Consider the following 25,795-nt stretch of genomic DNA (forward strand, 5'->3'; position numbering starts at 1 on the left):
AGAGAAGTCCAAATAGGAGGACTCATTTGTTCAGTATAAAGTTTGAAGTGTTATTCAAATAAGTATTATATATATACACACACACCACAGAGAACCGTGGTATGAGACTTAAGAACCCTATGGAATAGTGTTAAGTACAGTTGTTCAGTATGAGTAAGTAATCTTATAAAGTCTGCTTTTATTCACAGGCTAAAATGCTTGGGTAACTTACCTGGTCCTGGCACAGAAGTTCAATTTTCTCCTCTGCTAGCACAGCAATGTCCTCCTCCTTTTCTTGTTCTCCTGCTTTTTCATTATTGGAAGAGCTAGTTGTCTGAGACTCATTATCCAAGTTTATGATTTTCTCATAGACGTGTTCCATCACTTTTCTCACCTGAAGCATATCACTTGCTGACAGTCGGTCTCTATGTAAATTAAGCAAAAGTTGGTAGAATAAACTTGAGTAAACTATTTATTATTTGCACAATACCCTATTCATAGCAAACTATGCAAGTACACAAGATAATTTAATGTTACACCTACTACAATATGAAGAGTTTATCAGGATCATCCAAAATACCATGACGTAACAGCTGAAGATTCCAAAGATTCACCCAGAGGGACTCAGAAAAGCCGTAAGATATTCAAAAGACTGAATTAAAACCAAACTTTAGATGAAGAGCACTGTACACAATCTTCATTCTTTCAATAGAGAAGGGATTAAGAAGATGACAAAAAAGATATGGAACAATAAAAGAGGTAAAATAGACTATGCTGTTCTCCTTACTACACAGCAAAAGGGAATTTCAAAACAACAAGCAGCAGTTTTTCCACAAAGCACACAAAGTCTATGGAACTGCTCTTTCACAAATAGTCTCTGATATATAGAAGTCAGCAAGACTTAAAGTGGACCTGGATATTTACGAAAAATACCCCGAATTGTTGCAAATAAACAGTAGGCATACTGTCCACAACACTGATTTCATATTTGAGGATCTGCACTGATTTCTAACCTACACAGTCCCCAGATGCAGCTAATGTTATGGACAGATGACCTCACATCCACTGTCAGGTGTTGTATCTCCTTTTAAAAATCTATTATTCCTCACTCTTACATACAGTCACAGTATGTTCCTCTGCTTTCCGATGAAATACCACAAACACCACAAAAGACACCAAGTTAAATTACAGTGTTTGTTTTTTGGAGACTTCTTAGCATAAACTTAAGCAACTGTTAATTGAAACCAAACAACCCTTATTTTCTTTCGAATATTCTGATACAACTAAATTCTTCAGAGCATTGGTGATTAAGTGACTGGAAACATTTTTCTGCAAGTTCATCAACCACAGTAAGATTCTATATAGCAAACTTTTTTTTTGAGCTTCCAATTTTTTTTTATTTTTCCACTTTTGAGAGTCAAATACGCATTATTACTTACTTTTTTAGAGTTTTTGCCCCTGAAGATGAATGAGGCTGGAGGTAGAATGGAATCTTATTGAATTTGGGCATATTTTTCTAGAAGAAAGCAATATGAGAAGTGTTAAATTTAGGATGAACTATTATCGGCTCCTATTTCTACCAGCTGGTATGTAAAGTACATTCAGATACTAATTATCAAAACCCAAGAGGGTCTTAAACATAACCACCACAGACAACTTCCAAATTACTCATGCTCCTGAGATGCTCCAGTTTAGATGATGTATGTACTATATCTAGCTTTTGAATATGAATTATTGTTCATTTCAAATGAAATTAGATAGTATGAAAAGATTGTAGCAATGTGAAAACTACTTTCTGTTCCTGAGCTCCACACTTGAAAAGGATACCAACTATGCACAGTGCTGTGAGTTCCTTTTCTAAGATTTCTGTCAAAAGGACACAAACAAAAAATCTTAGCTGGATATATCAAAAAATAACATATATCAGAGGATCTTGAATATAGTCCTTGAGACCACTTATTTTAAAATGCAGTACGTGAAGAACAGAGCAAAAAAATAAGATAAAATATCACTTCAGATTGAGTTCAGATAAAAATTTTATAGTTGACCTTAAAGCAAACAAACAAAAGCAACAACAACAACAAAATCAAGACCTATATATGGGATACTTACATCCACAGTGATGTCAATTACCCATTGTGGCACGGTTTCATTAAGAAGCATAGACTCAGTTTCACCACCTGAATCCCGACATAATAACCTAAGACACAGAAAAGAAAGCTTTATGAATGAAAGAGTTAAGCAGTAGGAAAAGAGTAACTGTAATGTGCATTAAAAAAATGTCTCAAAGCCATAACACCATGTAACTTACAACTACTATACAACTTTTAACATTGTAAAACCCACCCCACACCTTGTTGATGTCCACCAACATATGTTGGTAGAACAATGCAAGAAGTATCACTAACAGCTGCCTATTTTGCCAAGGGCATGTCTTGAACATCCAGTACAGAATGGATACAAGTATTATATTCTGACAACATTTCTGCTTGCACAAAGGAAATGTTTGGTCACTTTATTTACACTTTTGAGTCTCTATACCTGAACAAAGTGCGTCCTCCAGCCTCACCAAAAATAACTGGTGTATGTGGTGGCACTTGAAAATATCCATTTCCTTTCTGGACTCTGTTCTCCTGCTCACCATTCACTGCTGGAAAAAAAAAGTCAACAGTAAGACCGCACTAGCCATCAAAACTGGGTATGAATAGACCAGAAAACATCTTCTCCACCTACAGTTAATGAATTTAATAAATGAAACAAAAATCACAAGCTTTGTAAAAAGCAAGAAAATCCCCATTTCCTACACACAGCAAGTATATCTAAACAACCTCTAGAGAGTGATGGCTATGCAGAATGCAAAGATGTTAGCTTTGCCAAATGTCAAAATAGTGTAGTAGTAAAGCTCAAACACATACTTCCTTGAAGTTACTGTATTCTAAATTCAATTTTTAGCTAGTTCTAGCAGTATGGTCTTCAAACACTGAAGAACTGGATTTCACATCCATACAAGATTCAAAAAAAAAAAAAGCATTATTTATTCATTTTCTGAAGAGCAGAGTTTTTTTTGTCATTCAGGTGTCTTGAAACACAAGATAGAAGTATTTAGATTTATTCCTTCCACTTGAAAAAAAAATCAACTCGATTGCATTTCAGCATGTAATTACTACATTTGAACATTATGTTGAATTCAAGCAACATAGAAATTAAATGGCTTAGGCTCATGGGAGGAATAAATACTCAGCATTCTTACAAGCAACATATAGTGAAAGACAAAAAAATCATCAAGCAAAGAACTCAAAAAAATCCTATTACATATTAGGATGGGTGAATATAATACTCAAACGAGAAGTAAGAGAGAAATTCTATAGTTTGAAAGATTTCTTCACAACAGTTCTGTTAACAGATAATAATGGTAATATGTGAAGTTCTCATCTTCTTTTTTAATTGGTACTTTTGAAAAAGAAAATGAAGGCTCCAATTCTGTAGTGATTGTTCTGAACACTGCACTGATTCACAAGTATTCGCATAAGCAGTGCAGTGTAAGTGTCCCAATAATACAAAAGCCTGAGAATTACACTTCTGTCTGGCTCTCAAGCTGTGGACTGCAAATACACAGAAGTATCAGAATCAGCAACGTTATCCAGAAAAGTCTGCCAAGTGCTGCTCAGAGATCACTTTTGAAAGAAAAAAAGTAGTTAAGTCTTGGCATAATCTTTGTTACAAAATGGCAAGATAATGCAATTAAGAAAACTGTAAGATCAGCAATATCTGCAGAAAGTAATTTCTTAATTGCCAAAGAAAAGACTTCTAGTCAACTCTGACCTGGGTTGAACATATTTCAAAATAATTCGCAAACGTAGGACTTACACAGCCCCTCTCATTCTGCTAAACTCGGTCACTATCTTGCATTTTACTTGCCTGATTAGACTTCACATTATTACCTAAAAGACCACTCCTTTTCTTTTTTTATAGACTTACCCCATGACTGTAAGATTCATTGAATGAATTTTTTTCCAAAAACTATTTCTTTTATTTTATATTGCTCATAATGCCTAAAAGCAAATTGGAGATGTAAGAGTACTGACTAATGAATAACTGAATTATTGCTCTTTGCTCTCATTATCTAGATTGCTTCTTTTCCTTTTCCAAGTTGAGCCTTACTTTTGTCACTAATTGTTCTTCATCAAGGCATCATGTTTCTGTAACTTCAGAACCTCATTTTTTTTTTTCCTTTCTTAAGATTAGAATTCTTAATATTTTTGCTGACACTTAGATGAGAATAAACTACTCATGTTTTGGTGAAAAATAACTTTAAAAGCAGTAAACAGCATTAAATGCTATAATTCATATAGACATAACAGTAAGATAGCAAATCAAGCTGTATCTGTTAAAGAAACAGACAAAAATATATCAATAAATCCTGAAAAAGGAAAGCATTAAGAATTCTAACCGTGATTTATTTCATTTTCTTCTTCATCCATTGGGTTGATGTGTGTTCTAGGCCAATACTCCAGAAGTGCTTGTAGTAGAAGCCCTCCAAGGTTTACTGTCAAGACAGTTAGGAAAAACTTCGGTTATGTAAGATGTTATGACACCAGTGTTTTTCACATTTCATAGAATCCTACAATCATTAAGGTTGGAAGAGACATCCAAGATCATCTGGTCCAACCATCCCCCTACCACCAATGTCGCCACTAAGTCATGTCCCCAAGCACCACGTCCAACCTCTCCTTGAACACCCCCAGGGATGGTGATGCCACCACCTCCCTGGGCAACCCGTCCCAATGCCTGACTGCTCCTTCTGAGAAGAAATGTCTCCTCATTTTCAACCTGAACCTACCCTGGCACAACTTGAGGCCATTGCCTTTAGTCCTATCACTAGTTACCTGTGGGAAGAGACCAACCCCGTTTGATCCACAGACAAGAACCTTCCCAAAAGTTTGAGTAGTTCTATTCCCCCCAAAAAACTATTTATAGGCACAGTTATCTACTTCTCACAAACTCAAAACTGGATGCTACAACCCTTCAGAAAAAGAAGATTTTTCAAAATGACTAAAATTTCTGAAATGCTACTGCTGGATCACTCACATGCTATAGCATTCTCTAGTTTCAGTAATAGCTCTAAGTTGCGAAATATTACTTTTTCCCTTTGCTTCCTGAAGGCCTAAAACCAAGTTAAGGAGAAAAAACTGAAACATTTCAGAAAAAAATAACATAACATTTTTTTTAATTGGAGAATTCTCTGTAAAATTTAGTCTAAAGATAACATACCTAAAACCCAACCAACAAGTTATCTGACACTGGAATATTTTGTAACATAAATACTGGAATTCATTTTGTTTTTTTTTTTGTTTCAGTAAAACACTAATAGTAGTAAAAACGTACATTTTGGATCAGAACCATCTGGACTGCTAAATCCAGCATCCTTTGCTGAAACCCAGGCTGCAAAACAGTCACTTTCATCCAAAGTAATTGTCAGCATCTGTTGGAAGAAGACCATCAGCAAGAAGAACACAGTAACTGTTTTGTATAAAACAAGTATACAAATTTACTGAAAGAACAGCTGGGAATACAAAGCTGAAACTTAATTTATAGCTCATATTGGAACATTTAAACTGGTAATAACACAACAAAAAAAGGCTATAGAGGACTGTTGAGGACTAAGGTGAAATTTGCTGCCTTGCTTCAAAATAAGTCAAACCCATCAGATAAACAATTACTGTTCTTCATACACTGAACAAACAGCATACGAAATTATATTAATTATAACATCAGAGCAATAGATTTGGAGCTGTAGCTCACCCCAGTTTTCAAGTCTACCGAGAACCAGTTTGGCACATAAACCATTTTAAATCTCTTCTTAATTTCTTCTTCAAAATCTACTTTTCCAAGGTCTTCAACTTTACATGCCTGTACACCAAAAGAATACAAGTTCTGTGTTATTGAGTTATATAAACCCTTAAAAACTTTTACTTAACTTTTATATACACTCAAAATGATTATGACAATTACCATTTCTCCTAAGTAATGTAGCGTACAAATACACAAGTTAAAGTGTCAAATTTTCTACATAAATTGAAAAATAGTTCATGTGGTATGTGATTTTTTTCCTGAGGTAATGGCATCAAGCCAGTAGAGGATAAAAAAGGAAAAGTTGCAGGAAGACTGAAGGATGTAGTGAGATGTAAGATAAACTCCCACTTTCCTTCCAGTTTCCTCAATGTCTCAGATTTAGAGTGCAGTGAATCCGAAACATAAGACAACATCTTCAAAAGAAAATCCAATCAAAACAAACATTACTGAATTAGGTGCCTATTTTCAGGACAGAATTCAAGAGTCTGAATTTGAAGTGAATGAAGATGTTACTACCCAACCTCACACAATGCAAAGATGCTCCTAAACTGCAGAAAAGCTCAGAAATGGTGCCTCCCATTAAAAAAAAAAAAAAAAAAAAGCAACCTTTGCATTATATCTGTGGATATAAAGATACGAAAATGATTTATTTTATACCATAGCAAGCTCCCACACTAAAAAAACTTAAACATTTTTTTTTCAGAAACCACAAAGTATTTATTCATACAACAGCAGATGTTTAGTCCAGAATTATGTACTTACCTTCAAGACATCCCAGTACGCCACGTTATTGTTTGTGTCTTTGGTTAATATGTGTCTCTTGTCATTAAGAATGTGGCATTGAATAATACTAGCACCCCCTATCAAACAAACAAGAATTAAGGTCACTACAGTAATTGTTTCTTTATCTAATTTTCCATTAAACTGTATAACACAACATGACTGTTCCTCAGTTTCACTACTTTATATAAGCAGCACCAATGTGTAAACGCTATTTTAATCATAACCAACACTACATAAATGTTAATCACATTGTCTTTCTATTTCTCGCGGTTTTGGCTGGGGTAAGTTAATTTCCTTCACACAGGCTCATATGATGCTGTGTTTTGGATTTTTGATGAAAATAGTGGTGATAACCCACTGAAGTTTTTAGTTATCGAAGAGCAGTTGCAGAACACTGAAGAGAGAGTTGTTGCAGAGCAGTCCTTACACAGAGCTGAGGTCTTTTCAGAAATCATGTACCTAAAAACTTGTGCCAGTCTTAAGGATCTATCATTTCTGCTACCAATACCGGATTTTATAAGCATTCTAGAAAACGGCTGTTTACCTTTTATAACTTGATCAGGCTGTGTGCATAGCGGTGGTATAGGATTGGTACAGTCGTTATCATAGTCTCCAGATGCCCTAAAATTATGAATTCCCTTCAATGTCTAAAGAAAGAAATAAAATAATGACACATTCATAATAATCTAAAACTCTGCTCTTATCTGTGACTAACAACTGCCAGTTCATGCTGCTATTTAGATGTTAATCATCTATTGCAGGATAAGATACTTTATTCATAAATGCAGCATAAACAGATAGCAAAAAAAGTAATTCAAAGCTTGATGTCTTTTGGTCAACTTGAGCATTAATATTTTATTTTGTTATTTTTAAAGAAAACTTACAGATCATAGCAAGTCACAGTCCAATTGCAAGCAACAGACCAACAGATCACAAACCAAGACGGCAAATTCCACAACTACTTAATTGAATTCATAGTGTAAAATATATCACTTACCCATTTATTCACAGAAGATTTAGTTGTTGCAACCCAAAGTGCTGGAGGAGGATCAGCTGATCTATCAAGTTCCATCTAAAAAATGAAACCATAGATGCTTTCAGCCATGCTTAACTTAATTTTGCTCTGGGGACACATACAGCTTATATACTGGCTTTCCTTGTGAATATATTCTATTGGCTTAGAATATATCTACACATATACGCATGGTTTCTGCTTCAGTCACACACTTTTTACCCCTACATGTTCCAATGTCATGTCATCTAGAGTTACAGACAATAAAATGTTTCCAATCAGCACTCTCTTCAAAAGCAGTCTTCTCAGAAGACTCAAACTTGTGCATGTAGTTTTCTCCAGTTAAGATAAAAATCTCTTTCAATGCTCAAAATAATCCCATGATCAATCTTCCTACTGGTTCCCACGATTATGCACAATATTCTAATAAGAGTCTTGTCCACATAACGTACTTCAAAGAAACATCCATTTTTATCTAAAGCCTTGACAATGCTGCCTTTGTTTCTTAAAACTGCACTAAAGCCTAGTAAAAACAACTTCTCATGTTTGAAGTATATTCAATGTCAGGAATATCTGAATTTATATATTTTAGGTTGCAGCTAGACATTTCTTCAGACAATTAATTTTCATATGTAATTTAGGAGACAAAGCCAATATACTAGAGATGTGATATACTAAACACTTGTTATTCAGGTAAGAATGTGCAATACACACTGTTTTAAAAATATATACCAGAATCCACTGTTTCATTAGACAACATGCAATATATAATTCTGTGTTTCTAATTTCTAAATTCATTGTTCACGCTAGTGTTTTAAAGCTGTTCTAGTAGAGGAAATTTCAAGTTGTTACTCAAATGCGTATTAAATGTTTGAAATATATTCTGAAGTTAATCCACGAGACTTGAAACTGTTGCAAAAAAATTCTACCATGTGCATCAAGACACAGCTAAAGATTTTATTTCGTTTGATGATAATCAACGTTTGATGATTTAACTTTTTTTTTTTTAAAACCACAACTTCCCATCAAAATATTCTCTTTAGAAGAACTTGCTTGCTTTGTAACAGAAAGAACACCAGCAACATTTAAAAATCTGCAGGCTTTTCATATAATCCAAAATTCCAAGACCTCCGATTCTAGCCAACAATTAGAAATGGTTACACATTCTGGACTGGTCAGCCTTAAGAAGAGAAAACTCAGGGAGAATCTCAATGTGTAAAAATACCTCAAGAAAGAGCACAAAGAGACCAGAGTCTGGCTCTCCTCAGTGGTGCCCGGTGCCATGACAAGCGGCAATGGGCAAAAAAACAAAAAACAAGAGATTCCCTCTGAACAAAAGGATTTGTTCATTTATTATTTTACTGCGAGGGTGACCAACCACTGGAACAGGTTGCCCAGGGAGGTTGTGGGATCTCCCTCCTTGGAGAATGCAAAAGCTGTCTGGAATTGGTCCTGGGCAACTGGTGGTCCTGCTTGAGCAGGGGGGTTGGACAAGATGATTTCCCAGAGGTACCTTCTAAGCTTCACCAGTCTGTGATTCTGTGAAGCAAAATCAGTTACCTTAAGAACTGGTGCCTTTTCTTCACAGATAAGTACACGAATATCAGGATTTCGTAAATCTGTACAATAAATCTTCCTGTCTCTTCCTCCTGAATAAACATGAGTGAAGGCTTCATTGACCTGCAGAGCCCAAACACCTTCATCATGGACTCGATATGTGGCTATACATCTCTGCTGGCCAAGGGACCACAGACGGATAGTCCCATCGGAACTGCCTGAAAGACACTGAGCAACAATTATTGTACTTAAATCAAGCAAGTATTTCAGTATTTTTTTTCTCTTTCATAAAGATCTTTTAGAATTCTAACTTTTTTTTTCCCAGCAAGACAATGCTAAATGAAGACTGGCAGTTAGCAACTCTAGTCACAATTTCCAGACATTTTGTATCAACCACCACCCCATACCTAGATGGACCTCATCCACTGACAACCACTAATCACTCAATATCTTTCAAATTCTTGCTAGGCTATCTCCTGTAGCCTACTAAATAAAATAGTTACTGAAAAGGCTAATGAAATTTCTGCGTTCTGTGAAATGCCTTTGCCTCAAACAAAAGCACATACCTGGGTGCCATCTCTGTTCAACAACAAAGCTTTTACGTTGTCCGTGTGCCCTTTGAGTTTCATTAGTTTAGCACAAGTTCTTGGATCCCACACCCTTAGAACCTACATAGACACAGGATAACTGCATTAACATTCTTTCCACCAATGCATTTCCTCTACAGAAAATTAAGTCTTCCTGAACAAAGTGACCCTTATTCTCAACATGCACACATCCATCACCAAAAGCACATTTCATTAGAACAGGATATACATGACTAGATTTTGTGCACCTCTTATAATCAGATGGGATTTTCTTCCCTCGATCGTAATTGCATTTGTTCTGGCTTTTTCTGTCATCTTCTTGAGACATTAAGGAATGGAAATGACTGGAAGCAAGATAGTGTGATGTGGGGAAAGAAGAAAAAGATTCTGAGAATCCTCTCAGATGCCTGACTGGCATTTTCATTTCCATATTGACTTGGAAATAAAATTCTCTCAAGATCAGATTAGGAAAAAAAATATTAGGGAGAACTTTAGGGTATTTTACCTTTCATTAAAACAAAAAGCATGGTCTCTTTCTTGGAAACACTTAGCTTCATTATCCCATTTCATTTCCCACCACTGCAGGGCCTTACATGTTGCTGTACAGTTTCCTTCTTACACGTGGCACATGCTTCAGTTTGTATAATCATCTGAGAATAATCATCTAATACACCCCCAAAATCAGAGCTGTTATGGTGAAATTTAATGATCCTTGATATAGAGAGGTCTAGAGTTAGATGATGTATTAAAGCTATGCAGATAACTTACACATTTTTATACTGAGGCGGGTATTTGTATCCTACACTTCAACTTTTGCTTAAAAAACAAACAAACAAAAAAGTGTCTACTTTCACTATTTAAAACATTAAAGCTCCTACAGATGTGAAACTGAAAATGAATAAAGCTGTCTCTTTTCTTTACATTAAAACATGAACTGATGCAGAACATGCCTTAATAGATTTTTGCTTACCTTTTCAGTGGACCCTGATACAATAACTGTTCCCATCTGATTCATTGCAAGGCTGTAGATAGAGTCTTTGTTCCCACTCAGGGAAGAAGCTATTTCAAAATAAAAAGTTAACATTTTCAATTTTAATGCTGTCATTTAAAAACATTCAGTCAAAAATGCTACCTGTTTCAGACCCAAATGCAATTTGGCCTACGAAAATACTGCCACCATACCCCATATACGGGGATCCTTCAAAAAAAGGAAAGACTGTAGACAGCATAATCCTACAAAAGCACCACTGTGATTATCGATCTAGCACTATATAAAAACAGAGTAACCCCTCGGATTTACGGCAACTACAATCCTGCTGTCTTTTTGGCACAACAATTCAGTGCAGGGTGCTATTGCTGTTTCCAACTACTTCATTAAAGAACGGTACTTCTAAGTGATCACATGACAACTTAGTGTTTGGATTAATGTGCAGAAATTTTTCCAAGCCAAGCAGCAGTAAAATTCTACATTATAAATTAAAGACTGTTCTCTGAGTTCAGTGGAGATGCATTAGTAAACTTTCACTGCAGTATTGAAGCACGTTACTCAGGCATAGATACTACCTTTTTATTTGAGAAAACCAAATGGAAACTCTTTACATCACAACTACCTGTAAAGGATTGTGGTGATCATCAGAGCTCAGGAATTCTGCACCATCTAGCATAGTCTAGTTTTGGATTAAAGCACCAATCCCTTAACTGAGAAAAGCACCGTCACAGCAGATGAAAATCTATTCAGGGAGCAGCAAGAGGCATTTCAGCAAGCTTCAAAGATTCAAAACCATACCATTGGTATGCCAAAAAAAACTAAGACAGCACCAAACTATACCATCAGCAAAAACATGAAATTTTATATAGTGATTTACACTATCCGTGACCTGTATCATAAATATTTTGTCAGGGAAAGAATTGTGCAGCTTTACTTCAGAGTCCTCTTAACCATTAGCTGTAGCTATCTAAATTCGAGCTGTCAAATGAAATCGAATACACGTGGCCAAAATTGGTAATAGTCTTCAATTGTTCCCAGATAACAGCTGAACATAAAAAGCAGTACTAAAAACCTTTGAAGGTTAGCACACTGTCCAACAACCATACAATTTATACAAGGCTTTAAATCTACCTCTACAGAGTTATCACAGGCAGGAGAACATCAGGAACAAAAGAAAGAATCTAAATGCTCAAAAACAATCTCTGTGGGACAAAGAGCAAAGCTTACTCCTTGCTGTTCTGGAAAGGACTAACGCTCAAAAGCAAAATTTCTCCATCTAATTTAAACTGTCATTCTCCTGATTTGAGACACTCTTTAAAATTAAGTTTCCTTTTTATGTTGGCTTGTGTACATTGCTTCCCTGTAATCAGACAGAAAATTAAACCACAAATAAAATCTTCACTTAGACTCTGTGGAAATCACTTGTGTTTGAAAGGACTGAGGAAAACCAGCTTGTCTAGGACAAGCTGTGTTCTTCCCAACAGAAGCACTCTTAGTTGGCAGCACTGTACTTACAAAGAAAAACCACCCCCTGCCTCCTTCTCTTCCCTCTCCCTAATGAAGCACTATTGCTCTAGCTCCAGAAATGCTAATTTATTCCTGCTATCTCAGAAGTAATGTCTCCACTTCGTTTTCATCTTGTGCTCAAAACAGTACTCCCTGTCTCCCAATTATGATTCACTTGGATCATTTGGGCTCTGTATCTCCATAGCAACGTTTAAGACACCTATTTTTTCTCCACAACTAAGTTTTCCCATGAACAAGCAAATAAATTCTTTCTTCCTATACTCTCTGTCCAAACAGAAAATATTAAGTTTTAAAGTTATCAGCCAAGTTTGGTGATAAAACACTTTCAGTAATAGCAGACTTCTGGGGAATAATACATACATCTGCTTGGTTATGTGCAGTCATGTGTCATCCTACTACTACTTGGCAGTCCAAAATACCTCACTAGAAGTCCTCTTTCTCCTGAAGGCTACACAAACATGTCAGCATAAGTCTATACCTGAATTAAAGTCCCGTAGACAGGAAAAAAATAATGCAAAACTGACAGTTCTGCCCACCATCTTTCGTTTTCAAAGCTAACAAACCCTGAAATATAGCCTACCTTTCAGAATCAGATAAAACCATAATTCAAAAGAAAACCACACCAAAGCAACGAGATGCCTGCTTTTTATTTACATTTACTTTTCCTGAGAATTCTTCATTTGCCTGTTGTGCCAATTCCAAATTTTAGCTTTGCAGACTTTTTTTTTCCTTTGAGTTATTCCTAACCTATGAATGAGTAGACAAGTGGTCTTGTTTAGGAAATTTAAGTGAGGTAGTGTGGCAAGATAAGGTCTTTGCCAATGCATTCAGCTGAAACTTGGCTTCTGTTTAAACATGTATCAAACATTAAACATAAAACAAGAGAGATCACTCACTTGAAACTGCATTTTTCCAAACTACCTACAGACAACAAAGCACGACATTGTCAAACTAGATGCCTTACCACAAAACACAAGTTCTGTAAGAGTCAATGCAAAGCAGGATGCTGACGACTCAGATTTGTGTTACTCATTCAAGCAACTTACTATATCTGAACTTGAAGACTGGTGTTATGCTTCCCAAAAGAGAAACTTAACCAGCTCTATGCTGACTATTCCAAAGAAGTGAGGTTGAAGCCCCTGTCTGGGGAAAAAAAATCTCATAATTTACTGCCATGTCTTTACTGGGACAGAAAAGAAGGACCAGAGCATTCTTAAAAGATAATGAACGATGAAATTAAGGATTAACCCTGATGGAAAATCTACCAACATTTTCCCCTTGTCTTCTAATATTTAACTAGCGATTAGATCTCACCACTACACTATTCTTGCATGTAACCAGTGCTTAGCATCACTTCAACACCACCCACAACTTCAGGAATTTATATCTGAATGTATCTAGTAACTTTATTCTTCAGACAGATGTATTTGATAAATTTATCAAGTTCTTCTTTAGGGGCTGTGCTGCATTTGTTGCAGCACCTAAATAAATACACAAAATACATCACAGAAATTTTCCCTCAGGCTATTTCTCGGTATGTTTTCTGTATATCGTATTTTGTTTTAGTCAAGGAGCAAAAAGCTTGTCAGGCTAAAGCTCTATTAAGTTTCAATGAACAGCAGCTCGTTACATTTCAGGAGAAAATGTTCAAAGAGACCCGTCCTCTATTCTGAATACCATGACTGGTGGCTGCTCTAGATTTTCAGCTATTACATAATGCAACAAATGGGCTGAGTACATATTAAAAAAACCCTAAAGATTCTTGCCTTTTTTTTTTTTTGGTACACACAAACTGGTATATATAGTCTTAAAATGATCACACAGATTATGCTACTCAAAGTACATTGCATTTGCCTCCCCTCCCTAGGTACCTACTTGTGACAGTGTTATTTGAGGCAGTCAGTGCTGTTAGAGTATTTACATCCCAGAGGAATATCTGTCTGTCCAGCCCAGCAGATGCTACCAGTTCTTTATCTTTTGCATATGCTAAGGCTTTCACATAATCCTACAACAAAGTATAACAACATGAGTCAACAATGTTATCCATTTGAAGTCTACATCATAATATTTAAAAGACTGTCAGTAAAATAGAGTAGTTGCAGATAATGTTTTTCACCTTATGCGTCCTTAGTGTTGACATGCAAAATCCCTTATGTGCATTCCACACTTTAACAGTAGTATCTGAAGAAGCAGATATCACTAGATAGAAAAAAATAGAGAGTAAACTTCAAAGGCTTGTTGTTAGAAAATGCCTGCACTACTCTTTTTCTTTTCAAATGATTAAATGAAAATTGAAATACATATATGTGATTTATTTAAACATGTGCTTATATTATTTTTAGTGCACTTACAACACATCACAAAAATTTTACATGCTAAGACAAGACGTAAAACCACAGAAGCAGTGGATAATAAAGTTTTATACATAATTTCTGAGTATTTAGTTTTTAAATATTTTAATACTTACATGTTTTACCATTGCAGCACAGTACAATATCATTTACCCAATCTGTGTGATGTTCCATAGATGCTATATATGGGTCTTGCTGGAAATTAAAAAAAAAAAGTTCATAAGATCTCTTCGTGAACAGAAAAGCTGATACAACTATCAGATTCTGCTGTGACATTTTCAACCTTCAAATGTATTGAAAGTTCCCCGATTGAAGTTACCATTCCAGGTTTTGTTTTGTTTTTCAATGTAAGATATCAAAGTGGTTTTCAGTGGAATTCCTATACATTTTAAACTCTCAGTCCTACCTCATATATAATTTCACCTTAAAGTGTCTGGTTTTGTATCCCGTATGTACAGAAAAACTTACAACCAAAACAGCAAGGCCTGCCAAGCTAATTATTTCTGCATTTATGGGATCAGACTTGTTCTGCTGTAAAAAGTAACAGAACAACCAAAACACAATACAAGATCTCTCAGGATCTCTCCAAGTCATGAGCTTTCTGAAGCTTTACTTCCTGCGTCTTTCAGACGGAAGCCCTGATTTCAGGTTTGTAACACTCACCTTTTGTTCAGCTGGACCCATATGAGGGGACCAACCAACTGGAGAGCAGCTTGGCAGAAAAAAAAAACAGTGGGTCCTTGTGGACACCTCTTTGAACATGAACATTGAAGTGTGACCTTCTGCAAAGAAGGCTAATGGTATCTTTAGCTGCATTAGGCAAAGCATCGCCAGCAGATGGAGGGCAGTAATCCTTCCCCTCTGCTCAGCACTGGTGAGGCCATACCGAGAGCACTGGGTCCAGTTTGGGGCTCCCCAGTGCAAGAGAAACACGAATGTAGCCAAGAGAGTCCAGCAAAAGGCCACGAAGATGCGTAAGGGACTGGAACATCTCACCTTTGAGGAAAGGCTGAGAGAGCCAGGACTGTTTAGCATAACATTTTAATAAATGTACTTTAGTTAGAAGATCAAATGCAATGGTGAAAGAAAGCGGAACCAATAGGATCTGATCAATGGTTCCTCTTCTACTTCGAAGTAAAGGTAATAGTAAAGGGGAGGTGATGACTGAAGGTCATCTCAAAATAAAAGAATATACCAAACAATCCATTGAAAAGTTCATTCAAAATTAACATGATATGCGTAGTCCTAGTGATTGTTTTTCTGTCATCTTTATCACTGAAAATGACAGCATTCTGTATTTATCTCAGCTCTAACTAGTTCTTTGGCCCACGTATTGGTTTGTAAAATCCCACATATTTTGTTACAATATGAATAATATCAAAATGACTGACAGTTGTTAATTAAACAATATTGTTAATAAACAATAACAGGTGTATACTTGTAGGCAGCTTACTAGCATTATAACTCAAAAAAAAAAGGGGAGATTTAAAACTGATAAATTCTCTTGGCTTACCTTGTGCTGATTGACACTCCATATCCTTATAATAGAGTCTCGGCCTGCTGTGAAGAGTCTATTTAATGCTGGATCCAGCTGAAGTGCATTTACCCCATTTCGGTTATATTTCTCCACCTCATCTCTAATCACATAGGAGACCTAAAAGACATTCACACAAATCTGATTATGGTATTAGGATATTGACTTGGCCACAAAATGCTACCATCTAATTTCATTTTTGTAAGATTCTCAGGTAGAAAATATGAAGAGCTTTAAAAGCATTTAATGAGTCTGTCAGTTCAAGAGTTACCATCACCCTTGGTCATTTTTTCCCCCCATGGAAAACAGGAAAGAATCATAAAGAAGATGTTAGCAATCCTAGATACTGAGTCCAAAGGATTGTTTAAGCATTTTAACTCAAGCTTATACTGCAAGAATCCTTAGTTCAGTTCCCTGCTCTGCATGGATACGCTGGGTGATCCCAGACAACACAATGAGTTCATGTCTCATTTTCTAAGCAGGTTTCATAGCTTCCAAAGCTGGGATGATTGTGTTTTCCAGACTCACAGGGGAGAGGATACAACCACTGAGGATTACATAGCACTGAAAAAAATGCAGGTACAAACCCTATGTATCCCAGATATCGCTATTAGTAGTGTGATACTTTAAGGACAGTATTCTGACCTTTTTTTTTTTTTTAAAAAAAAAAAAAAAGAAAAAAAGAAAAACCAAAAAACTACCTCCTTTCTAACCTAGTAAGAAGCATAAATATTTACTGTTCATTTACTGTTCTTTCCATCAGAGAAATTATTCTTTCAGTTTCGTTCTTTCTGCACTTCACAGCATGGAGTGCATAGGTCATTTCTTTGTTTTGTTTAGAAACATCAAATGGCAATCTGAGGAGATAAACTGCAAGGGCTACAGCACTCTCCACTATTACTGTGCAGTAAATGCAATTATAAGGCATTGTAGACTCTTCAGAGCTCTCCCATTCACACTACACTGCCTCTCTTCTCAGCACTTACACAGGATTTGCATAGTGCTAGGAGGAAAGCCCTCACACCTGGAGAAAAGGAGGGAAAACTGACATCTATGCTTCTTCCCAGATTCTATACAACAGTCACATCAATTTTAAGGTTACCAGAATCCAATTGCCAGCAACAGGAATCATTTGGATACAAAACTATCAGTGTTTTGAAAACACTTTGAAGGAGTAGTCTTCAACCAGAGTAATTATTAGCTCTGTAAGTCCAATAACTGCATTACAGCAGTACAAAGAAAATGTTTTCCAAATCGTTCTCAATTATGCAAAATTTAACTAAGAAATTGAACAAAATTTTCAGTGATCCACATCACTGAAGAAACATTGTACACCATCTCAGACTCTACACCACCAGGACTGACAGGTCCATTAGGTGAATACATCCTCAGCTGAGTTCTGTTATCTCCATGCAGCACAGGGAGAAACCTGCTGTTTCTGACAACCACGCATCCATTCCTATTTTCTCTGTGTTAGAAGCAGCTGCCAACAGCTCTGTTGATCAACTGGAGAATCAGAATTAGGGCCTCATGAGTCCTTGTGCTGCAATACTCTCCATCACTATTCCACCAGTCCATTTACTACACTTCATCTGTTTTGTCCCAATGCTCTTAAAAGCGCTTCTGGCTCAGTGCTTGGTAGCCGCTCACGGTCCTTGCAGAGTCACAGCTCTTCCTCTCAATTTCAGATTGCATCCTGACTTCCAACACCCTCAGATTCTCCTGCCCATTCCAGACTCATCCACAATATTCTTGCCATCCATACTTAAGTCTCCACCTACACATCTTAGGGAGAGGACAGTAAAGCACACCCAGTAGAGTCATGGTAAAACACTTCAAATACTTGAAGTGGTTCTTACTGATGGATCTTAGGAAGAACTTCTTTACCGAAAGGGTTGTTAGACATTGGAACAGGCTGCCCAGGGAAGTGGTGGAGCCATCATCCCTGGAAGTCTTTAAAAGACATTTAGATGTAGAGCTTAGGGATACGGTTTAGTGGGGACTGTTAGGGTTAGGTCAGAGATTGGACTCGATGACCTTGAGGTCTCTTCCAACCTAGAAATTCTGTGATTCTGTACAAAGCAAGATGTTTATGCTACTCCTCACCTGGCCTTAATAACATGACAGTTATGTTGTTAAAAGGCCCGTGCAGTCTGCTTGAATAAAAGAATGTTAGGAACAAAGTCAAGGACTAACTCCATACAAAACGCAAACCAAAGGGTTGGTTATCAAATTCACGCTACTTTAAAACTATTTGGATAAATGCAATGAAAACGTTCAGTTAAAAACACTAAACACAAGCAGATAAACACAAATGTGTTAGCTAGAAAGAATTCAGAACCTAAAGATCAGTAGATCAGATTTGTTGTTCGCTACTAGCATGAAAATCTTTTTGAAGTTCACTGATGGAGTCGAGAGCAGCAGAGGTTCTTCAGCTGTTGCTCCTCCAAACAGCTAGCAGGATTTTTTTATTTATTTTTTTTGACAGATCCCCAGTTTTTGGATTTGTTCCTCTTCAGTCCAGATTTGTTATATTTTCACGTATGAATCAAGAGTTCTCTCTTTATTCCATTCATAGAGAAGACTGTCAAACCAGATTGGTCACCTGTACTGGGTTTACACAGCAAGGGTTTGGTAGCTGCAGGCTCAGTTCAGGAAGGACAGCATCCCATGGGAGGGACCCTGCATGGAACAGGGGCAGAGAGGGGCCATGAGGGAGCAGCAGGGACAAAGTCTCAGGGACTGACCGCAGCCCCCAGTCCCTGTGCTGCTCATGGGGAAGAAGAAGAGGGCAGTTTTAGTTTGCCTTTAGTTTCTCACTGCTCTAGTCTGTTAGCAATAGGCGATAAATTACATTAATCTCCCTACTTTGCGTCTGTTCTGCCCATCATGGTAATTGGTGGATGCTCTCCCTGTCCTTATCCCAACCCTTGTGCTCTTTCCATTGTGTTTTCTCCCCCTTTTTCTTTGAGGAGAGAAAATGAGAGCAGCTGTGGTGGAGTTCAGCTGCACAGCAGAGTTAAACCACCACATCACCCTAACTTTTTAAGGAGCTTTTTGCTCATAATAATGTTACTTTCTTGATCTTCACTAACAGTGAAGAACGGTCATATGGATTAGATGTAGTAAAATAATTTTCACTTTCATCAGTAATGGAGTTTGTGTAACTATTAAACTGCCATCCAAATGACCTTGAAACTGGCTGTTGGGTTAATTGGGTGTTTTTTTCCTTATGTTTTGGCCATCATGGCCAAAACACTGACTTTGGACTGACTATGGTTTTTAGCCACCAGCCATAATGAAACACTCAACAGAATTTATTTAGTCTTTTTAATCACTTCCACATGCCAACAAAACACACAGTATACAAACTGCTCAACAAAAAATAACCTCACAGGACATTTGCATGCCTGAGGCATCCAGGCCTGTATTCAAATAGTTAATTAGATAATAATAAAATATATAATAGAAAGGGACAAAATAAGGCTTCCATAAAATCCACAGAAAGGCTGTTGAAATGGTTCTCAAAACAGGGAAAATAAAATGGATCAATAAAAATGACAACATGATTTAAAAGACCCAACAGTTGTTTAAGACTGGCGGACAGCAGGCAAGTTAACTAAGATGAACAGAGGAAGATTGCTGGTAATCCACACGGTTCTCCTTATACCCTGATTTTTGAGAAGAAAGGTCTGCTTTTTTTTTTAATTGGACTGCCATTAAATATAGAAATAGAACAACTATTAGTAAATACAGTAAATACAATAAATATGAATATTCAAGTATATGTGCACATGCACAGAAATATAAATGCAACAGGTTTCTGCTATGGTAAACTTCACCCCAACCCACACAATACACATCTTTTTCCGCCCCCGATGAAGCCCTATATTGTGTCTGTAGAGAGTTGTGAAGGTCACCAGGAAGTTACGACCAACATCACCTGGGACAGACTTCAAACAGAGCCGACCGCGAGCACATTATTGCCTGGTTCACTGTGCTGATTCACAAAGGAGGCTTCAAACCACAAAGATAATGATTATGATACAGGTTTAGTTGTGTTAACTGCCATGATGTTCCAGAAGGGACAAGATGGGATATGAAATACTGTACTACTAACCAAGGCTTCTTGCATTTGTACTGCCATAGCATTTACAAGCTGCCATCATGAATAACGAGCTTTCACTGCAGTAGACGCTGAAAAAAACATTACAAGGTGATGGACCTTCGTTGTAAACAATTCATGGGAACCAGTAGCCTAAATGGATCAGGACTAGGCATTTTAACAAGTAAGAGCTCCAGAGATAAAACTAGTGTCCACAGATACATTTCAGGACACAAGGCCATGTGAAGTTCTTACAGGACCTGTGATGGATCTCCTTCATGTGTGAGTATCAACTAATTTGAAATCTTGCTACCCTAGTTAAATTACGTGTTTTATAACATATTTTGTTAATGGGTGGGTAAAATGTGCTTTTAAACATACCAGTACTCCATCACAGTGGAATAAGAAGCAAACAGGCAACGTCTGAGAGCATGTATTCCCCGTAGAGGGAAAAATCTCAGACACAGATGCTAATGTAGACAATTAAAAAAAATGGTATTTTTCTAAATCCCTGGAACGATTCCACGACTACCATCAATTGCATTAGAAAGTGAGAGAAAAAGTAGTCATCCACCAAGAAAAATGTACGTTTCTTTAGCATCTTGGTAGAGCAGATGATATTCCTTAAAATAAGTTTTTAAAACTAAAAACATATTGATATTTGAATTTTAATCAGAGGTTACAAGCCCTGGAATAGAAGTAATGTATTAAGAAGTTCATCTTATCCTTCTGCAATGATTCAACCTACTGGGTATATGTTTGCTTAAGAACTAGATATAACATATACATATATATAATCTAATCAATTACAGCATACAAGATCTATAGTGCTTTTAGTAAATTCTACCAGTCCAAAGAAAACTAAGTAGCTGAAATATTTAGAAATACTTCATTTTTTTCCTTTCCACTGGCTGCCATGTAGTGTTAGTGCATAGATATGACAAAATCAGTGCAGAAAATCTTCTCTGTGCAGGACTTAACGATAAAATACTTAAAAGTGAGTCAATTTCATAACCAAGATACTGATCCAAGTCACTTACATCTAAATTCAACTGTTGTGTCATGGGGTTTTGAGCACATGGGCGAATTCATCCTGGCCAGGCAGCAGGATTGGGAGAGCAGTCACAAAGCAGCCCCTCAAGGGCAGCTGCTTTAAGCCACCTGCTGAGAAGTGGCTTCACCTTGAATTAATTCACAGCAACACACCTGAAAGCCACAGCACACAGCCAACTGCTTCTCACAGAGCATTGGCTGCTGCTCCCACACCCCTGCGCCCTCATTCCCTCCTGAACTAAGGCAACCTTACCACTGCAACCCTCATACATGCATAACCAAGCTCAAGCAGCACAAACAGCCTTCCACAGGCCATTTCCAATGCCCGACTTACATTTAAATAATTACACTTCTTACCTTTATTTATGCATGGAATTTATTTTGAGGCCTGCAACACTTAGTCTGATTGAACCCTTCTAAACATAAAATTACACACAGAAGCGTCCTAAACTGATGTTTTGGATGGTTCTGCTGACCAGCAGAACAGGTGCATCAAAGACAATAGTTCAGATTTCCATAAACTTCAACCAGTTCTCATATCACGTAAAGAATCAGGTTCCTCCATGCCCGAGAGGTGTTTTTCTAAAACGCGTCTTCCCCTAGCTTTGTTGATTTGGAAGAAATCACTCTCCCCCTGTCTCGCTTGATGTAGCAGCACCCTAAACACTCAGCCATTGGGAAGCAAAATAAATTAATGGTTTTAACTTCCCATCAGCAGCTGATGAAAACAGGAGCCACTTAGAAATCCATTACGTGGCCAAAATTCTCTATCTAACCGAGTAAGTGAAATAATATGAGTGCAATAAAATACCTAGCTTTGACTCAAGGCTTTAGTTACATTATATGCATATGTAAAGTTATTCTCTGCTGATTTAGACTTAATATGTGCTGTCTGAAGCCCAGATCAGCAGAGCAGTACGTGAAGTAAAAAGCATCAAGTAACACAATGACAGCAGAAAAGGGGACATCATAAACCAGCACAGAAACACCCATAAATATACATTTTTGAGCTAAACACTGTTTGGAAGAGTGTAGCAGTCAACATAGAAACAACATACTCTTTGATACATGCTGCTCTCAGGGAAATAATGTTTCAGAAAGAAGTAGGGATACATCAAATAACTAGTTATAATAAACCCCCCACCTTAGGAGGTTTATCTGCAAGAACCTGTATATGGCACAGACAACAAGATCAATGAAAGGGATGTTATATTTTGAATTCTTTTTATTTTAAACAATGTCAGCAGGCTTTTTTTTTTTTTTTTGAAGGGCAAGGGAATTCTTTACATATTTTTTAATCTACTGTCTGCTTTTCTTAACCACGAAAACCACTAAAAGCTAGAAAAGGTAACACTTTTCCTCTTTGAGACAAAACAGGAATGATGCCTTCGGCTACTGAACTGACCTCTGGAAGGATGCTATTTCAGGCTTAATCAGTATTTTCTTTTGATAGATAGAATGGATCAGAAGAGCTGAAACTTACACTTGCCGTTAGAGGCAGGCAGCTTTACATACCAATAAAACCTTAAACCCTCCCTATATTGAGAAGCGTAAAACTATCTAAAGCGTTGGTAGCATGCCAGACAACAAGAAAAGGAAGTTAAGGACCGCAACAAACACTTTTTCACGGCTTTTACTGTTAAAAACTGCTTACGGGGGAGCTGACAGGGGGCAGCTGAGCGCCTCCCTCACTTGCCTCCCAACCCCCCAAAGCAGCCCCCCCAAACCCCAGCACCGAGCCTGCCCCTTCCCCTCAGCATTTCGGACAACCACCAGGAGCCTTGTTTGCGGGGCAGAGCCCTCAACGAGCCCCTTTCCCCTCTCCCCACGGCGCTCAGCCGTCTCCACACCCCCGGGGGGGCCCACCCCGGCCGCCCCGTCCCGCCGCGGGCCCCACCTGCACTTTCCGCCGCCCCGCCGTGTTCTGCCGGTGATGCGCCGCCATCTTGCATGTTGACACTCTGACGTCACTTCCGAGGAGGGCGAGCCGGACCGGAAGCCGTTTTCCTTCCCCCCCCTCCCCGAGCCCGCGCGCTGAGGCGAGGAGGGGCGGGGCCTGCGGCGGAGGCGTTGTTAAGGAGACCGGAGGGGGCGGGGTCATGAGGAGGGGGCGGGGCCAGAGCTCCCGCTTCGCCCCTGGCCTCCTTGCGCCATTTTGTGCCCGCAGTGGGCGATGTCCCGCCCTTCCTAAAATCGCACAGTCACACAATCACACAGTCACACAATCATATAATCACAGAATTACAATCACTAAGGTTGGAAAAGCCCTCCAAGATCACCTGGTACAACCACCCCCCTACCACCAATGTCACCACTAAGCCATGTCCCCAAGCACCACGTCCAACCTCTCCTTGAACACCCCCAGGGACGATGACGCCACCACCCCCCTGGGCAACCTGTCCCAACACCTGACTGCTCTTTTGGAGAAATGTCTCCTCAATTCCAACCTGAACCTCCCCTGGTGCAACTTGAGGCCATTCCCTTAGTCCTATCACCGGTTATCTCCCCACCCCTTCCTTTCAGGCAGCTGCAGAGAGCAATGAGGTCTCCCCTGAGCCTCCTCTTCTCCAGACCAAACACCCCCAGTTCCCTCAGCAGCTCCTCACAGGACTTGTGTTCCTGGCCCTTCATCAGCTTCGTAGCCCTTCTCTGTACACTCTTCAGGGCCTCAATGTCCTTGTACTGCGGGACCCAAAACCAAACACAGCACTTGAGGTGCAGTCTTAGCAGAGCAGAGTACAAGGGGACAATCAACTCCCTGCTCCTGCTGGCTGCACCATTCCTGCTACCAGCCAGGATGCCCTTGGTCTTCTTGTCCACCTGGGCACACTGATGGCTCATGTTGAGGCGACCATCAATCAGCACCCCCAGATCCTTTTCCTCTGCACAGCTTTCCAACCACTCTGCCCCAACCCTGTAGTGCTGCATTGGGTTGTTGTGGTCAAAGTGCAGGACCCGGCACTTAGCCATGTTGGACGTCATCCCACTGGCCTCTGCCCATTGACCCAACATGTTCAGATCCCTGTACGGGGCCTTCCTACCCTCTGGTAGATCAACAAGTCCCCATAGCTTGGTGTCATCTGCAAACTTACTGAGGGTGCACTCAATTCCCTCATCCAAGTCTTCAAGGTATTAAAGAGGATGGGCTCCAACATCAGCCCCTGGGGAACACAACTGGTGACCAGTCACCAGCTGGATTTCACTCCGTTCACCACTACTCTCTGGGCCTGGCCATCCAGCCAGTTTTTAACCCAGCAAAGAGTGTATCTGTCCAAGCCATGGCTGCCAACTTCTCCAGGAGAATACTGCAGGAGACCATGTCAAAGGGTCTCCAAGTACTGTGTCAAGGACTGTTTCCTTGACCATAGAGCCACCTCCTCACCTGCGTTGCTGCTCCTTGCTTATTTTATTTATTTATTTATTTAATTTCCATGCAGTGTGGTAGCCTAAGAGCCATGTTTTTACCCCTGGGAAAACCCCAGAGGCCAGGGCTGTGGGCTGATTTCTTTTCACCCTGTCTGGAGGGCTCTGCTTGGGGCTGAGGTGCTCACCCAAGGCTGGTGCCGTGTCCCAGCCCTGAGGGGCTCCAGCTCCAGCTCACCGGCAGTGCTTCCAAGGTGCTCGAGGCTTTACACACACACTTCAGGGTACTCAGGTCCAAAGCCTTGTTTTAGGAGTCTGTGGTGGGGGTCAAGTGCTCAGCCCCCATTTGAGTCTCTCTCACTGAGCTGATGGGAAAGACTCATCTGTCTTCCATAGGGAGACGTGGAAGATCATATTGTCTTTTCTAATGTAAAAATAGTGCCTGAAGTTGTGAGTTTATGGCTGTATGAAGTTCTTGTGGTGGTTTTACCATGCTGGGCAGCTAAACCCCACAACCACTCGCAGGTGGTTTTCCCAGGGCGAGGCTCATCCCCTGCACTCCGGGTGTGCTGACCCCTGCGATTTCCCCAAATGTGGGAAACTCGACTGCATAATTTGTGGTAGTGGGGGACTGCGTTTGCGCTCTCCCCTGGTTGAGGAGGACCGACGTCTTCTCAATGAGAGCCCACCCCTCCCCTCTTCTTCCTGTTTCCACCTTTTATTGCTGAGTGTGACATCACATGGTATGGAATATCCCTTTGGTTGGTTTAGGTCAGCTGCCCTAGTGATGTTTCTCTCCTCACTTTTTGCCCATCCCCTAGGAGGGTTAGAGAAAGGCCCAATACTGTGCCACTGCTGCTCAGCAGTAGACACAACACTGGTGTGATAACACTGCTGTTCCAGCTACAAGTACAGAGTACAGCACCATATGGGCTGCTGCCGGGAAAGTTAACATTCCAGCCAGACCCAGTATAGTTCTACACTGATTTTCAGAGATACACCTCCCAGTTTCAAAGCATCTGTTTGGCACTTAAACCATTAATGCATCAAGTGTTGGGTTGCAGCAGTAACTATATTCTGGGTAAAGATCTGTATAGAATTGT

General features: G+C 38.9%; 1 protein-coding gene and 1 non-coding gene across 4 annotated transcripts in view; one reads left to right on the forward strand and one right to left on the reverse strand.

Moving 5' to 3' along the window:
- WDR48 (WD repeat domain 48) overlaps positions 1-23,381 on the reverse strand; it is a 30,883-nt gene extending 7,502 nt beyond the window's left edge. The window contains exons 1-18 of one of the 3 annotated variants that reach the window (XM_068673360.1): positions 23,227-23,381; positions 16,151-16,291; positions 14,754-14,832; positions 14,403-14,485; positions 14,162-14,291; positions 10,742-10,830; positions 9,751-9,852; positions 9,188-9,412; positions 7,613-7,687; positions 7,160-7,262; positions 6,595-6,692; positions 5,782-5,889; positions 5,365-5,461; positions 4,430-4,525; positions 2,521-2,626; positions 2,092-2,179; positions 1,419-1,495; positions 212-404 (exon numbers count right to left, since the gene is read on the reverse strand). In XM_068673360.1, coding sequence (XP_068529461.1) covers positions 212-404; positions 1,419-1,495; positions 2,092-2,179; positions 2,521-2,626; positions 4,430-4,525; positions 5,365-5,461; positions 5,782-5,889; positions 6,595-6,692; positions 7,160-7,262; positions 7,613-7,687; positions 9,188-9,412; positions 9,751-9,852; positions 10,742-10,830; positions 14,162-14,291; positions 14,403-14,485; positions 14,754-14,832; positions 16,151-16,291; positions 23,227-23,274 — 1,938 coding nt within the window. In that variant the 5' untranslated portion in view covers positions 23,275-23,381. Of the gene's footprint in view, positions 1-211; positions 405-1,418; positions 1,496-2,091; positions 2,180-2,520; positions 2,630-4,429; positions 4,526-5,364; positions 5,462-5,781; positions 5,890-6,594; positions 6,693-7,159; positions 7,263-7,612; positions 7,688-9,187; positions 9,413-9,750; positions 9,853-10,741; positions 10,831-14,161; positions 14,292-14,402; positions 14,486-14,753; positions 14,833-16,150; positions 16,313-23,226 lie in introns of all 3 variants that reach the window. The other 2 variants (XM_068673359.1, XM_068673361.1) reach the window with 2 other exon arrangements.
- A 1,793-nt stretch (positions 23,382-25,174) lies between these two features.
- Positions 25,175-25,344, forward strand: LOC137852852 (U1 spliceosomal RNA). Its single transcript, XR_011094079.1, has one exon. It is a non-coding gene; the product is annotated as a U1 spliceosomal RNA (small nuclear RNA).
- Positions 25,345-25,795: the final 451 nt, after the last annotated feature.

This window comes from Anas acuta, chromosome 2 (assembly GCF_963932015.1).
Source record: "Anas acuta chromosome 2, bAnaAcu1.1, whole genome shotgun sequence".
Lineage (NCBI taxonomy): Eukaryota > Metazoa > Chordata > Aves > Anseriformes > Anatidae > Anas > Anas acuta.